The sequence below is a fragment of the Lygodium microphyllum genome, chromosome 16 (assembly GCF_053477565.2).
Source record: "Lygodium microphyllum isolate KBCC chromosome 16, Lygodium_microphyllum_v1.1.10, whole genome shotgun sequence".
Lineage (NCBI taxonomy): Eukaryota > Viridiplantae > Streptophyta > Polypodiopsida > Schizaeales > Lygodiaceae > Lygodium > Lygodium microphyllum.
In genome coordinates, this window is record NC_141150.1 from 144,732,624 (window position 1) to 144,749,048 (window position 16,425).

Consider the following 16,425-nt stretch of genomic DNA (forward strand, 5'->3'; position numbering starts at 1 on the left):
TTGATGTTGTCATGAATTGTGAGAATTTTGAGATGTTAATCATAATATCTATATTCTTCGAGTTTGACATTATTCGGACTGTTATGTAGCCGATATTTGTCATTTCTTGTATAGGTAATGGATGGATGGGGTTCGACATTTCCTAAATGTTATACTGTAGGAAACTTGTATGGAACTCGTTTTTTATGTGGATGCTTTTGAATCTTTTGGCTATTCTGATGGTGTGGGCTGATGATATGGAAACATCGGGCCTTGCGGTAGGAGCTAGGCCAAACACGTTTATGGTCCTAGGCTCAAGGTAAGTGTGTTTTGGTTCTATGGCCAGGAGGTAATGCTGATGTTGATTGTTTAAGTTTGCTTGTTGTCCAGAATTGTTTGTGTCATCTGATGTGTGCAGGGGGATAGATGTGGGTGTTTCATTATGAGGTCGTAGGTACGTGGCAGTGTGGCTTGTCCAGCAAGCGGCTTTGTTTGCTAGTCTAGTCACTCCATTGGTCTAGGTAAATTGCACAAGGCCATTATCAATTGTTCCATTACATACTTGTGTGAACCATCATGATTTGACTGCGACTGAGTGCTTCCCTCTTTCCACAGGGTTGTTTACCTTATGTTGCAATTAATTATGTTAAAATAGTCATTTTGGGGATTTTTCTAACAAATACTTCAGGACTATGAAGAAATGACATATTGACAAATGTAATGGAGCACATATCTCATCTCGTTTAATGCAGGAATGGGTATTATCCACATTTTCCAACCCAATCATGGTATCCACCTGGTGAAATAGCAATTGAATCGCCTCCATCTATGCAGCAGAATTCAGCAAATGCTACCGATGTATTCATTGCTCTAAAAGATAAGAGGTAACATTTTCTTTTCTCAAGGGATTTTGATTGCAAATCTGAATCTTCAAGAACATTCTTTTATTTATTTAATGATTGTATACATGTGAAAATAATGAACGTTTCATGAGTAATCACAAGTGCTTTATAATGAGTACAATCGAATTTTGCACTAGAAAAAGTAGTCTTTAATGTCTTTATTTTTGACAGCCTGAGTTTCATTACCCATAGACAGAAAACTTGCAATCCACAAGGGATCAAGGAATGCCCTACAAACCTAAGAATGCAACCTGGTCAAGTAGTGGGATGACTGATTCTTAGCCTCTTCAAAATGGAAAAAGCCACATAAACCATGAATTCACTGGAAGACCTATAGGTATCCCAGCCATCCTGCTAGGGGAATTTAACCTGCATCCTGATGTTCATGAATTCAAGTTGTAAAACCTAGGCCATCACTCAGGGGACTTGGTTTCACAAGATTATGCACTTGTGTTTGCTGAAAATTAGCTTTTAGTTACAATCTGAAAATTGTGATAGGCTTGAAATTAAAATGAGGCAGAATGAGTCCAGAAGAACTTAGCTTTCAGTGCAAAGCTTCTTGGCAGTAACCTTTAATAATTCAGGCCAGGAATATAAGGAAATTCTAGATGTTTGCCTTTATAAAAGGACCCACTGCCCCATCTCATGTCTTGGTGGGGGTTTATTGGAAGGAACACTCCTGTCAATCTAAGTGTTTTGGAGCAAGAGCATCAAGTTACAGCCGTAAAGTCTCAAGTTGCTAAACTTGTGCTCCAAATGATGGGACTGATGATGGAGGTCCTTTTTCAGACCATCAGCTTCATACACACAGTACGTGACATGCACCCATTTAGACTACCTAGGACAGCCTTTGAGGCCTCTAGGCAGCTAGTTGAGGCAGGACATCAGACTTCATGGTATGCACAGGTTGAGCAATGGCATATAGGATATGGGATCAACATGAAACATCTTCTAAACGAAAGAAGAATAGCCACTAAACCTGCTTAACAAAACAGAAACGCTCCCCTCCTTTTAGTACGATCCACTCCCCCTTCATATACCTCTCCCACATAGAGAGGAACTTGGTCATGTGGCAGGACCTTTCCAATTGTACATATAGCATACATGGATTTTGCCCAGGCAGCCCCTTCCCCCAAAGATGTTGTACTATGGAGACCACTTCATGAAGACTATAGTGGATGGCTTCATCTAGAGACCTGGATACCTAGATGTATACATGCCACAGGAGAGGCAAGTAGCCATTGGCTAAATCAAGGTATCCTCTCACCAGCTTGAGATTGAGACCGGGAGGGCAACCCACATTTCCTGAGCTGAGTGGATTTGCAGGCTATTCCAGGAGGAGGTGGCGAGTATGAGGAGCACTACATCTGTAGATGCAGAGCCCATAGCACAATCTAAGCTAGGTACCCCTTGCTATTCGGAGGAGGCACCTCCCTTAGACTAGTCATGGAATTTGCAACCCACCTTTCTCCTCGGATGAAAATGCACACTTTACCACTTTAATCTTGGACATTGGACACCCTGTTGGCCCCAAAATTGCCCCCCCTTGTGGTATTTCGTTAACTTCAATTACCAATGGATCAATTACAAGTCAAGATTCTTCAATCTCCTTGGCTAATCCAAACACCCCTTGTTGTACAAACAATCAGCAAGCAATTTGGGCCAATTGCCCCTTGATTTTCACTCAGGACTTGCTCAAATGGAACCACCAATTGGTCAAATGTTGCCCCAATTCACAATGGATGGCTTGGAATCTAAAATCCCTATCAATACAACAAATTGTAGGTGCTGATTTCAGTGTATGATGCCTTGTCTTGTTGGCACAGATCCTGAGGTGGCTGTTAAACTCTAAATTTTGTAGAAATTTAGGGTTTACAATAGAGATTTCTCTGCTGTCCACCAAATTTGGCTAAGATATACTCAAAATGATTGAGAAATGTTGAGATCTCTTGAGATTGGATTGGAAAAAGTGAGAGAAGGCCAAGATGAGAGAGAAATTTGATTTTCTTCGCGAGGAAATCCTAAAATCTGCTAGTTGCATGCTCCAACCTGCATTTAATGTAGTCATCCTACTGCCACACACCTCCAAAATGCTGTCACCTGATTAGCAATGTTGTTGCTAGCCCTTGAAAGGTGTCTCCTTGCTATCCCTTGCTTGTTGAAGCCCCTCGATGGTTGTCTTCTTCAGCAAATTGCTGTTCTCTGATGAGATAATAGACCGGCAGCTCCCTCCCCCCCCCCTCTCTCTCTCTCTCTCTCTCTCTCTCAAGTTGTAAACTATTTGAATGGTCGAGACCTAGCCCCCAAAAACGTTTTCTCAGTTTGCATGGGCATTTTTGCCAAGTAGCAGCCTTTTAAACCCATTTTTCAGCATTATCCAACCATTTAATTAATTTTTAGAATTAAAGAATCTTAAAAATTAGTTTTAGTTCTTCTAACCTTGCCCAAAATTAAATGTGCCAATCTATAATTAAATTGGTTAGGCCATTTGCAACTTGGAGTGGTCCCTAACCTTTGTTGATCCTTAGACCGGTATTAATTAATTAATTAATACCAATCCCTCGTGTCACCACTGACACTAATGTTGAGAAACCACTTCTTTAGTTTACACACTTCATTCAGGTTTTTGCTTTGACGGCCCCAAAAATGGTTGGTGTCTATATTTTGGCCACTTTTTTAGTGGGTGCTCATAGAGTGGTGCGCCACCCTAGACGACTTATGCCTATAAATAGTCAATCACTTCATTAATTCTTCATCACCCCACACCACCTCACTACTCTTTAGTCATTCTTCATTCCTCTTCCTTCATCAGACACCCTTCACTTCTCTCACCAATCCCTTGCATTGCCCTCACACCCCTTCAGGAGGACATTGCGGTTCGTGGCTCTTGGCTGCCTTCACCCTTCGTCTTCTGCTTTAGGCGCCATGTTCTAGTGTCAGGCCTTGCATTTGGAGCGTCTTCCACTTGGCATCACCATCATCTACTTTGCATCAACACCCTTCTTCTTCAGGCTCCACCTTCACCTGCGTTTTTTAGTGTGGAGATCTCCTTGCCTGATGTCATCATCTCCAGCTTAGCATTAGTATCCTAGCCTCTGGTGATAGTCTACATCATCGAGTGTTAGTAATTTCATCACTTGTTTATCACAGGGGCTGTTGGGGCCTACATTTTTGCAGCGTGGCTTCTCCTTCATCACCTGACGTCATTCCTCTATCACAGGGGCTGCTGGGACTTGCGTTTTTGCAGCCTAGCTTCTCCTCCATCACTTGGCATCATTCGTCTGTCGGAGAGGTTGCTGGGACTTGTATTTTTGCAGCCTAGCTCATTCTCCATTATCTTATGTCATCATTATCCACTTGGTGTCAGCGTCTGGGCTGCTTTTCCTGCGTTTGACAGCTTCGACAATTTGGGATTTGCGTTTCGCTACATAGGTCACTCCTTGGTATTAGAGGACTTCGGTTTACTCCCTCCACAATTGGTGATCATCTATCACATATCCGACAACATCAGAGGACGGCGGTTTACTCCCTCAATAGTTGTCCTTCACCTTCTAGTGATTATTTCGATAGCCCACTACCCAGAGGACTGCGTTTCACTCCTTTCACTGTGCAGATTCCCCATAGGTGCTGCCTCATGTAAACTCAAGATGCTATGTGTCAGGTGATATGCTGCAAACTGTCACATATCACCAGCCACATGTGGCATCAACAAGATCAAGTTTTGTTTCTAGAAAGTTCTTCCAATGTCTGTCCTTTTCTGTATGCATCAAGCAAAGACAAACTATTGCAGCATCTCCTCTTGTAAATATGATAGCATTTTCCCATAGGAAGAGAAAAGTTTATAAAAATCACGTCAGTGAAAATTATCACCAAGGTAGGTTATGAAGTACAAGGTCCCATATCATAGAGTACGGTTAGGGAAGGGAAACGACATCTCCTTGGCTATCTGCACCAAAGAGGTGCGAAGTACAAGGCGAATGAAATAATCACTTAATGTGTGCTTTAATATTGAATCATGAGGAGGCTCTTGGGTGAAAGAAAGTGCCTGTCTCCTAGATGCAATCACTTAATGTGCTTTAATATTGAATCATGTGGAGGGCTCCTAGGTGAAAGAAAGTGCCTGTCTCCTAGATGCTAAGGCAAGCCTCTTGTCTCTTATGTGATCAGAGTCTTCCTGTGGTCTCTCCCATCCACCTCTGAGATTATGAATCTCCTTCCATGTTTTCTTTTAAAGATGTTAACACAAGTACTTGGCTACAATGGCACATCTAATTGGAGAAATGTGTGAATGGTTGAATTATCTACTTTTGTTGTTTCCATTTTTGTTTTGAATCAATGTGTGGCTTGATTCAAGTTTCAATTTTCAAGAAATCATCGTTTCCCAAAGAAGATTCCCAATTTTAAGATCTTCAAAAGCAGATCATTGACTCTCTTTTACATTTAAAACAAAAACAGTGTGGAGGATCTTCGAAGACTTCTATCGGATAAAGACGAATATGCATCATTTCTACAATCTTTAGACTCTGTCAAACAGATTCATTCTGTAAGACTCTTATATTTTAAATATCAGGTTTTATCATGTTTCGCTATGGTTTTGCTAATCTTGTCATCAGTCTTGTATCATCCTAAAGAAACTGATGTTATTTTTGTTGGTTCGGATACCAGGTATGGACTGAGTTGCAGAAAAGAAATGTAGAACTTGCCAGTAAGCAGTTAGCATATTGGACATGCTTTCTTTTTGTTATTGAAATCGAATGGAGCTTCTGTAAGGATGGAACAATCTCTTATGTGTAGTGTAGATGTTATATGAACACATCTGTTTTTGTTTTTGCAGAACAAAATCTAGAAAAAGAATCTGAGATTTTTGAGCTCAGAAATCAGGTAACACACTTCTGGTTTTTCATAAACTGTGCATCTCTGATACTTTTAAGAAAGTTGCTGACAGAATTTTGGAAGATTTCTGTTATGGTAATGTGAGTGCCTGGCTCAAACAGGAAACTGATACTCCGGAAGACATGTAGGAGTTCTGGAGCTTTGTAAGCATTGCCTTGGGGCATCCCATTCTAATGGTTGAGGTGCACTCTTGGTTAGAGGGATTAAATTGCTCCGAATTAACTGGAGTGCACCAGCAAACCTGTTATACCTCTCTCTCTCTCTCTCTCTGTGGCCGCCCCTCCCCCAACAACACACCCCCCCCCCCCCCCCCCCCCCCCCCCCCCCCCCCCCCGTGGGGGGCAAAAAACAAAGAAAAAAAAAAGAAGAAAACAAGAAAAACACAAAACACACACCCATCCGTGCATGTGCACACACACACACACAGAGAGCCAATAGAGAAATGAGCCAATAGGTGTTCCTTTAACGGCTATGCTCGAGCGGTGATGTGCACACTGGTTCTTATTGTAATTATTATATGCGTTGTCTCACATAGTATTACACATGCATTTTGTGTGGAAACAGTGTAGTAGTTATCTATGTGCATAGTGGCTGACAAAGAGTGCAAAGGCTCAAAAACACTCATGAAAAAGATCATATTGAGGTCTATCCTATCCTTTAGGGATGGGCTATTAGAAAGATATTTGGTGTCGAGATCTTTTGAAACAAGTGTAGCCACTAGAAATAGTAGGCTCAAATGTAGCTTGATTGTAGAGTTGATATTGTCTAGAGTGTCCAAAAGTGCAAGCAGGAAAGCAAGCGAGCATAGGGCTTTGATCTGATGCGAGGAAAGATTCAAAGAGGTAAAAGACTTGCCAAATCCCAAAGTGGGAAAACGGAGTTTGAGAGAAGAAGACTCTTGCTAAATAAACTCCTATGAACACGAACAATGCCAAAATATTGGAGATGTCTCATGCAAAACACCATATTCATGACAAATAGGAATATTGATCCTTGTGCTGGCAAGCTTAGAACCCAAAGGAACAACACCAAGCATGCATCTTCATAGGAAAGTTTCCTCTGAAGTGGCAATTTGTTGGTCCAAAGTTGAGAACGTCTCCAATGCCATCTAACAAGGGAATTAGTACGATGCTACCTTGAAGAGTAAGAACAAAGAACATCGGCCACTGAAGAAATGCTTCTCTTGGCCAAAGAAAGAGCCTTTATTGGTTAAGCAACAACTAAAGGATCAAAAACTTCGCTTCAATCTTAATTGTCCATGTGAAGCGAATTACCTGCAGGGTTAGTCCTACCCATCCATTTGTTGTGCAAACTGATTTCTTTTCAATTGACAACAAGCTTTGTGACAAAATGATACACAAGGATGGAACCTTTGAAATTTTCCAAAATCCATAAAGAGAGACCTCTCTCCCTCGCTCAACACCAGATTGGCCCCAAAGACCGACGCCCTCTCGGTATTTCTTTATCAATTAAAAGATAGAAAATTACAAAAATGGTAATGTTCCAAAATACATAACCTGTGAACAGTTGGTTTTCATCTCTTCTAAGTAAATCCCAGCTGCATTGGAACAATACAGCATGTCCGGATCAACATCCCTTACTGTCCAGCATGTGCAGAATTCACTGTTCTTACTGTCCAGCACATTGTTCTCACTGTTTAGCATGTGCAGAGTTCACTGTTTTTACGATTCAGCATGAATAGAGTTCACTGTTCTTTCGATTCAGCATGTGCAGAGTTCACTGTTCTTACAATTCAGCATGTGCAGAAATAAACACAGAATTGTATCTTTGATGGAATCAATCCATCATGCAAAGCATTTCTTCTGAAAATAGAGAGAGATGAGATGAGAGGGAGCAAGCTCTATCTCCGTTCTGGAGTCAGAGACGTAGAAGTACTCTCCATGACTGGTTTTCTTGTAGCAATATGCCCTCAACTCCTCCAAACTTCATTCTCCCATGCCCCCCTTATGCCTATTACGTTTTTTTTTTAATGCTCTCTCTCTCTCTCTCTCTTTTGGGAATTTGTGCCACATGGCATACATGTAACAATTTTCCCGTTTAAACCTTCCGGTCTAAAATTCTCCATGATCGGTGCAAATTTTGATCTCAGCACAGACCAGAGAATTAATCCTCCTGTAAAAACAAAGACAATGACGCGAACAGATTCTGGGGTCCAAAAATAGTGACTCCCTAAATTTTAGGGATGGTGACCCCTGCATTCCTCAAGTTGTTCTGTGCAACTTTTGTCATTGCGACCACATCAAAAGTGTAATGTGGCTCAGTTACAGTGACTTTTATTCCGTGAGCATTCTCACATGTGCATCTTCTATCTTGGCCAGGCTCATTGTCTTGCACCATCTCCAGTGGCTAAGCACACAGTCCCAAACTAGTGGCATTCTATTCTTCAGTGCCCATTCAATATGGAACTGGTCCTAAGGCTCAAACAAACCATTAGTGCAATTTGTTCCAATGCTTGCCTCTTTTGGCCATGCAATGATCCCGGTTATTCCAAGAGAACTCTGGTGGTAAAAAGCAATAGCAACAAAAGAAAAGAAAAATAAAATATTTATATAAGTAAATAAGAAAAGCAACTGTAAAAAGTATCACCATCTGGTGACATAGCCTTTGCCTCCGGATGGTTTTTCCACTTGACCAAATACTCAGGATAAACGGTTTGACAGAATCATTTAGTCCTAAGATCAAGAACCAATTCGGGTTCAAGTGGAACATAACGAGTAATATTCTCAAGCCACGAGACTTTCTCAATAAGAACAATTTGCTCACCTTGTCCTAGTTGTTCTTTCAAATGACTCATGTGGAACACAGAGTGAACTCGATTTTTCGAAGATATGTCTAACTCATAGGATACACTATTTATCTTCTTGGTAATTTGGAAAGGATCACAATATCTTGAAGACAATTTATAGCACTTGTTGGTTGCCATTGAATTGGAGTCCTTTGAGACTTTAAGGTAAATCCACATGCCTTCCTAGAGCTCCTTAAGAGTAGGATGTTGATTAGCATAAAATGTAGCACGATCTTGGGCCGTTTTAATCCTTTTCCTCGCAATCACCAACATCTCTTGCATATCATGTAGAAAGTTGACTACGGACTGCATTTTCACCCCCTTGAGCTCTATGGCAATCAATGGTTTCGGTTCATAACCATACATAAGAATAAACGGGCTATAACCAGTAGTGGAATGCTTAGCATCATTATAAGCAAACTTATTCTGAGGGAGATAATGCTCCCAATCAAATTGTCTATGGGAGACAAATGCATGAAGCATATCCTCCATGGTTTGATTTGTTTGTTTGGTTTGCCCATCGGTTTTTGGATGTTTCGAGGATGACATGGAGAATTGAGTTTCCAGTTTTTGGAAGACCGTTTTGTGAGAAGTGGCCAATGAACTTAAGATTCCGGTCACTAACTATTTCATCGGGCAAACCATAAAGTCTATTTAGGTGTTTGACAAAGAGACTAGCCAGCTCATGGTTTTTCACGATCGTCTTTGTAGGAATGAATCGAGCTATTTTTGTCAATCAGTCAACCACACCCTAGATTGCGCCATGACATCAATTCGCATGAGGCAATCCTACTACAAAATCCATAGAGATGCTAGTTCATTTCCTATTAGGGATTTGTAAAGGATGCAACATCCCCGCTTGTCTCTATCGTTTAGATTTGTCAAGCTAACACTGTGGGGCACTCACACACATAGGACTCAACTATAGTCTTATTATGTGGACAATAAGAATAAGAGGTAACCAAGGCCAAACTTAGTGCATTGTGACACTCATATAAAATTTTCTGGCGGATATCTTGATCATTGGGCACACACATTTTGTCTTGTTTAAAAAGCAATCTATTTTGAATGGAATACTTTTCTGCCGTCTTTCTCTCCATAGCCAACCTTTGGGTGTTTAGATCGTTGAAGCTTCTTGAGATACTAGGTCCCTCTTGAACTATTTGCCAGATCTTACCAAAGTGAAGATTGTTTTGGCTATGCCCTTTGAGAGAAAGATAGAAATCAGTTGAAATTTTGGAAAGGGACAAGGCATTGACTTCAAGAATTCGACTAAGAGTATCAGCAACCAAATTAGTTGCATCCTTTGTATGGCAAAATTTGAAGTCAAACTCTTGCATAAGCTCTTTATAGGACTTGGATGCCCTAATCCAAAGTGCCCTTAGTGCATTCGCACTAAGTCACTTCACAACAACTGTAACTGATGCTACTAGCACCCATTCGGATGCCCAGGGACATAACATTCCATCCTTTTATGTTTTTGCTTTCTTCACTATTGATCTTGATTCTCTTGACTTTGGGATGTTCTCATTGCTTCCTCATTAGAGGTGGTTGGACTTCCGCTCTTGGAGTTTGAGGGTTTTGGGGAGTAGTCTTCTCTTGGTGTACTTGGCCTCTTCTGGGCAGATTGGTTTTCTTGGGCTGACTTAATTGGCGAGGGAGTATTAGGCCTATTCAAGGCCATTTGGATGACCTTTGATAAAGCGTTGCCACAATGAATCATGACTCACTTTAAATCTTTGAAGCTTGGGAAGACACGATGGCTTTCCATGAGCAAGTATGTCAATTGTTGTGAGTTGATTACATGTTGCTTGTGTATCTTGCACAAACCAAGCATTCATGATAGCCTCAAGATATTGTTTTAGTAGAGCATTGATATCGATACCATGTGAAGATATGCTAGTGTTTGCATTGAGAAAACACAAATTGTATGAATATGACTAAAACACAAGTCTCAGTCTTCGCATCATTGGTATTACTGCTTGGTTAATTTGGACCGTGAGGTGCAGCCATGTGAAAGACCTTTAGGATGTCTACACAGTAAAGACTCTTTTGAGGATTTGGACAGAGATTATCTACACTCTTTGTGGGGTCATTGTGAGAGGATGCAGAGGAGAGATACTTTCTTGTGGCCTAGGACTTTGGCACCTTTCTTCATATAGCCCCTTAGATAGTTTGGCATTATAGCCCGCCAAATTTGTTGTTCACACAAACATTGTGTTTGTAATGTAGGGCTACTCTTTATGGGGTTCTTTGTACTTAGTATTTCACCTTAGGGGGATTTTATCCGAGGTGTTATTGATAGAATTTTCTCTTCCTTGAAAAAAGAAAATGCAAAATGCGAAAGTAGGGAGAAGATGATGAAACCAAATGAATAATGGAAGCTGAATGAATGAATGAATGAATGTACCCAATGCTTAAAGGTAGAGCAGTCAAATACTTGATGGCTCTTTTGGGAGTGGGCTGAGGTTGGAGTATATCACTCACTGGAGATGGATCGTGAGTGCAGTAATGACCAGTTGGAGTAGAGGATGATATAGAAAAGTGCTAAAGCTCATAAATGAGTTGCTGCAGATGCAAGCACGGATCGGGCTGATGCAAAGAAGAGCTGAAAAACTGAAAATGCAGCAGCTGATTGTATGCATGATGATAAACTACCAACCCCCACAATTAATTAAAGGAAAATAGCAGGACAGTCAGGGTGGCCTGATAGTCAGCGGGAGCAGACCAGCAGCTAGGTGATGATGAGGGAATGGTGTAAACAGTGAAATACCATTGTGGGAGGTGATGTCAGCAGTGGGGATGGCCTCCACACAATGAACAATAACAGGGTGGCCTGTTTTGACATTAACCAGAAGTCCACCAAGTTGTGATGAGCAGGGTGGCTGCTGGAAACTCTGTGACGGCGGGCTGGAGCTGCTGCAAAGGCAGCTGAAGTGATGGTGACTGCAGCTGGACCCAAACACAGCAGCTGAAGATGATGGGTAGACGAGAGAGATTGGGGATGCAAAAGCATGCAAGTGACCTAGTACACACTATTTATAGAGATGGAAACAACCAAAGTTTAGGGTTTTGCTTACGGGACATGAAGGTCACGTGTGCATTTCAGATTTGGGGCTGTTTAATGGGCTAAATGAAAGGTTTAATGTCAATGCACTTTTTTTGCTTAACAGACCTACCATGGGAGCACCATGTATCTAGGTATGCGGCTTAGTGAGAGGATGACTTCCTGCAATATTGGTCCTCCATTGGAATGCCAACTAAATATACCACCAAGAGATCTTATGACACGTTTATCACTACTCTAGTGAGATCCTATTGGGTACATTACAACAACTTCTTGGGATGAGAGATCAGCTAACTTATCCAAGCCAAATGAGAGTTCCCACTACTAAATGGTAGGTGAGCTTACAAGGTGGTCTAGGAAAGTAAGATCAAAATAGTGTAGCACAGAATGAAGGATAGACTTGAGCATGCCTTGTTGTGTATGGAGAGAGTGTGGAGAAGCATAGCTTCTGAAGTCGTGCAAGCAGGAATGGGATTTGAGGGCATGTGATAGGTGCATAGCTGGGAGGAACAGGGAATAGGAATGGGGAACGCGATAGGAATAGAGAGGCTTCATTCCGAAAACGAGACATTAAAAAACAAGTAAACTAAGGAGAATTTCACTCGCTTGAGGTAAACAACTTCACAAGTATTCAAAGACACTCTAAATTCACTCTTAACATCATATTGGAATTCGGATTGTAAAAAGCAAAATGAATGGTGCATTGCATAGTAAGACCCATCAATGCTGCAAAATTAGTATATCCTATAAAAAATTCTAAAGGCTCAAGAACTATAAATGTTTGAAGGTTGACGTACATATCACAAAAGATCCAAGGACCAAATGGCAAGGCCAATAGTGGATACAAACATCAAGTCAAGACAATGCTCATAGATGGTAGCTATAGACGGCGGACATGAAGGCTAGATGGGGCATCAGCAGCTGAAGAGATGAATGGTACCAAATGGAAGGCAAAAAGGTAACTTTGTGGCCAGGCAGGTTGACTGACCTGATCCACTTGCCCAAATTGCTGCCCAAATTTGGTGACTGCATGAAATTGCTGTCTGACCTGCTTCTGTATATGGTAAAACTGCCTAAACTGTGCAGAATATGCCTGTCCCTGTCCTGGAGATGATCAAATCTTGTGCAGGGATGATGTGTGCTGCTGAACTGGCAGCAGCTGGTGGAGGATTGGGAGGATGGCTTGCAGGAGGGTGGTTTCCTATTCAAGCAGTTGGCAGGGTGGCAGGTGAGGCAGGGGGATGGCGAAGAAGTGAGGAAAGGCTAGCGTCAAAGGTGAAGGCATATGGGAAGGCAGCAAAGAGTGTGCAGACTGGCAGTTGCTGTGATGAAGGTGGCGGGTGCAGTAATGTAGGTGGCAGTTGCATGCATAAGTTTGCCTTCTTACTTTAATGCAAATCCCTAGCAATAGTGGCTTGTGCATGAGGGTCGAAATTAGCAGTAGGCTATCATCAGGAGTGGTATTATAAAGGATGCTATTTAATTTTAATTTTTTGTTCAAATTTAGCAGCTCTGTAGTTTAGGTTTCCTGAACACTGGTTTCTTTCAGTGCACTATCATCAGGACTACAGAACTTGCAGCAGCTCAAGAAAGGTTCAATGAGGTCCGACATCGTGAGAAGGAAGTCAGGGCTGTATATTCTCCTGCCGTGCTTTTGGAGAGGCTTCAAGGTGGTATTATGGCTATCTGAGCTGAGAGTTTTGGGTTGGATTATAATATTTATTGTGGTGCATTTGCTTCATGTGTTTTTTGGAGATTCTAGCTGCAGATTTTTAATGACTAGTTTTACTTGATCTTATGTTCTGGTGCCACTAGATGTTGCCTCAAAGGTGGATGATGAATCAGAGAACATGTGCCTGCATCTGCTTTCTGGGAATATGAACTTAGTGGAATTCTTATCCGACTATCGAAAAAAACGGCTCCTTTATCATAAACGAGTACTCACTCGCCTTGCAGCAAAAACATCAGTGCTTACCCCAGGCTGATTCAAATGCTTATCACTTAATTCTAGCTCCACCATGCTGTGGTGATTCTTTATTGTGCTACATCTATGTGTCTTAAGTGTGTAAATAAAGTTCGTTTTGTCAGTGCCACTACATGCTGTAATGGATAGTGTTCAAGATATTCTTGCTGGAATGTTAATTTTGTTCATGATGCTGAACACAATGTCAACATATATCTGCCCATCTTTGCTATCTTAATAATTATGTTCATATTTATGTACTAGGGGCGTCCCTTCTCATTTCATAAGCATGGTGTAATCTTTCTAGTGCATACTGATTAAAACACTTGACATATTGAAAATGAGTGCTACGCAGGAAAGCTACGTTCGTGTAGGCTTTACATAACAAGGTCATGACATCCATTAAAGGCTTTAAACCCTTGCAGGATGCTTCTGCAGTTAAAAATTGACTTGAGAAGCATTTTGGGTGCTGGTAGGTGTTGGATGAGATCAGTACAGCTTCTCAAAATGTCAAGAGCTTTCCATAGAGGCTGCCTGGTTGTTTACACAAGGTCTTTCACATGAGATGCTCAGATTGGACTTCAGCCTCTGAGCAAGTGGGGCTTCTTGTATGTGTGTGTGTGGGAAAGGATCATTGGCAATTCAAGAGCCGCTTAAGCTTGTAATCTTCTATAATTGGAAATTCGATACATTGATGATGTTGATGATGGGGGCCATTTGTGACCTTTTCCGGCTGTGTGTTGCACTCATGTATCACATCAATTTGGAGAAAGTTCAAACCTATGTTTCAGTGTTTTTTGCTGGTGCCTTCCGAAACTCTCGTCGATTGGAAACTTGAGCTAATACCCCGGTTGGTTGCTCTATTTGTTTGCAAGTAATGTTGTCCATGAAGGTATACATGCACATGTTACCTGCATCTTGGGTTTGACAAGCATGCAATGTACTATGGCATGTGGATGAATCCCAGTGGAAAAACAAATTGCCCTTAGAAGAGGTTCTTTTGGAGATGTGTGATTGGAGTTCCTTGTGGGATACAAATTGGTGAAATGATTATAGCATGTAAATGAGATGGTACGGCATCTACTTTGGTACTACATAGTGAGTCGGTTTTTGTATGTACCCTTTCTCGACACATGCGTGCTTGATTTCGAGGCTAGGTTTTAAGGAATTCTTCGAGTTGTTTGGAAGCTTTTCTCAAGGGCTTTCACAACGTTTCCTCCTTTCATCGGGTCCCATTAGGCTTTGTGAACTTTGTTAATTATTGGCTTAGTGGGAGCTTGATTCCAGTAAAATGTCTATATCCATGTGCATAATTCAATTGTGCTTGTATTCCACAAGATGGTGTTAGGCATGACATGCTATATCTTTAAACATAGACATGGGATATGGCTCGATGATTAAGTAATAACGTGAGCTAGTTTTGAGCAGAAGCAACTGGTAGACCTTTTACTCTTAAGAAATGAGAAGAGAGAATAAGTCATGTATTTGGACAAACAAATAAGTCAAATAGCATATGATTATGCTATATTTGCTAAAGTTATATTGGCATTTGAGGATGATAGGTTTGCAATTAATCGAAGTCTCAAGGAAGATTTTGTGTCTCTCTCTCTCCCTCTCTCTTGCCATTAACTTCCACCATAGTCATTACCTTGCTACCCTTGACATCACTTTATTTGAGAGACGTATACCGATATTGTTGCCAAGCGTATTCCATTGGAGGACTTTTTAGTATAGCTAGTTGCATTATTACATGCATCCATAGCCATTACTTTTTCACACACTAGATTGTTCCAAACAAAAATTGGTACGACAATGTGTTACCTCTGGATAAAAATCATCTTTAAGGTCTTTGCAAGGAAAGAACAAAGCATATCTAGAAAAGGAGAAAGGGTTATACCAATTATCCTTGGGATACGATTGTATAAAGGCATGGGTAATCTTTCTAAGTTTCTAGCCATTGTCTACCTCATTAGAGACTCCTACTTTTGTATCTAGTCTCTAGCATGCTTTTGACATGTGAACCAAGTTTTTATGCAGTCACCCCTTCCCCGTTTGAGCCATGCCTATTATCCTCCACATCCTTCATAGTAGGGATGGCATGAGGCACTATAGATAGACTTCAGAATAAGAGATACCAAGGTCACGATGGTTTGGTTGCAAAGTGCTTTTCCCATGCACTTGAGATCTTGACACCTTTATTGGTGCATGTTTAAGTGGGCCATGTGCGAGGGTTTTCTAGCTACATGGGGAATCATCAGCATTGTACATGTCTTGAAGGTAGGCAATGTGATGGAGCCAAGTAATTATATGAATATCATGATTGACATGACCTTAGATGTATGGCTCACTCTTGGAGCATGAGTTGAGCTGTTGGGTAGAGACATGGGCTCAAGTGCTTGGGGACATGCAAGTTTTTAGAGAGGATACTCCATGGTGGATCATGCCTTTGTACTATGGGCCATCATTGAGAAGGGGAGAGCACGAGTGCACGATATATTGTTGCTTTTTAGACAAGTCTAAATCCTTCTACACTATTACAAAGGCTAATTGACTAGGATCACCCATGATATAGTAGTAAACATGATATTGGGAGTAGTTGCTATGTATGGATCAATCTTATATCAAGGTCAAGCCACCTCTGGGTCTGTCAATGATTATATTATTTAGTATAGGAGTGAAGATGCAGTGCTCTCTATCACCAATCATCTTTGTATAAGTACATTGATGGGATGCTAGATTACATAGACATGCTTGGAGGGCTAGTCACGCTTGTTATCAATGCTGATTTTTGTTCTTTATCTAGATAACATTGATG

At 41.1% G+C, this 16,425-nt stretch overlaps 1 protein-coding gene across 3 annotated transcripts in view; it reads left to right on the forward strand.

Annotated features, from left to right (window-relative positions):
* The window catches only part of LOC148023543 (vacuolar protein-sorting-associated protein 37 homolog 1-like), a 50,245-nt gene extending 36,444 nt beyond the window's left edge, over positions 1-13,801 (forward strand). Inside the window, exons 2-8 of one of the 3 annotated variants that reach the window (XM_087696528.1) lie at positions 115-500; positions 732-863; positions 5,337-5,424; positions 5,547-5,586; positions 5,716-5,762; positions 13,197-13,317; positions 13,463-13,801. In XM_087696528.1, the coding sequence (XP_087552654.1) occupies positions 808-863; positions 5,337-5,424; positions 5,547-5,586; positions 5,716-5,762; positions 13,197-13,317; positions 13,463-13,632 (522 nt within the window). In that variant the 5' untranslated portion in view covers positions 115-500; positions 732-807 and the 3' untranslated portion in view covers positions 13,633-13,801. The remainder of the gene's footprint in view (positions 1-114; positions 501-731; positions 864-5,336; positions 5,425-5,546; positions 5,587-5,715; positions 5,763-13,196; positions 13,318-13,462) is intronic. The other 2 variants (XM_087696529.1, XM_087696527.1) reach the window with 2 other exon arrangements.
* The last annotated feature ends 2,624 nt before the right edge of the window (positions 13,802-16,425 follow it).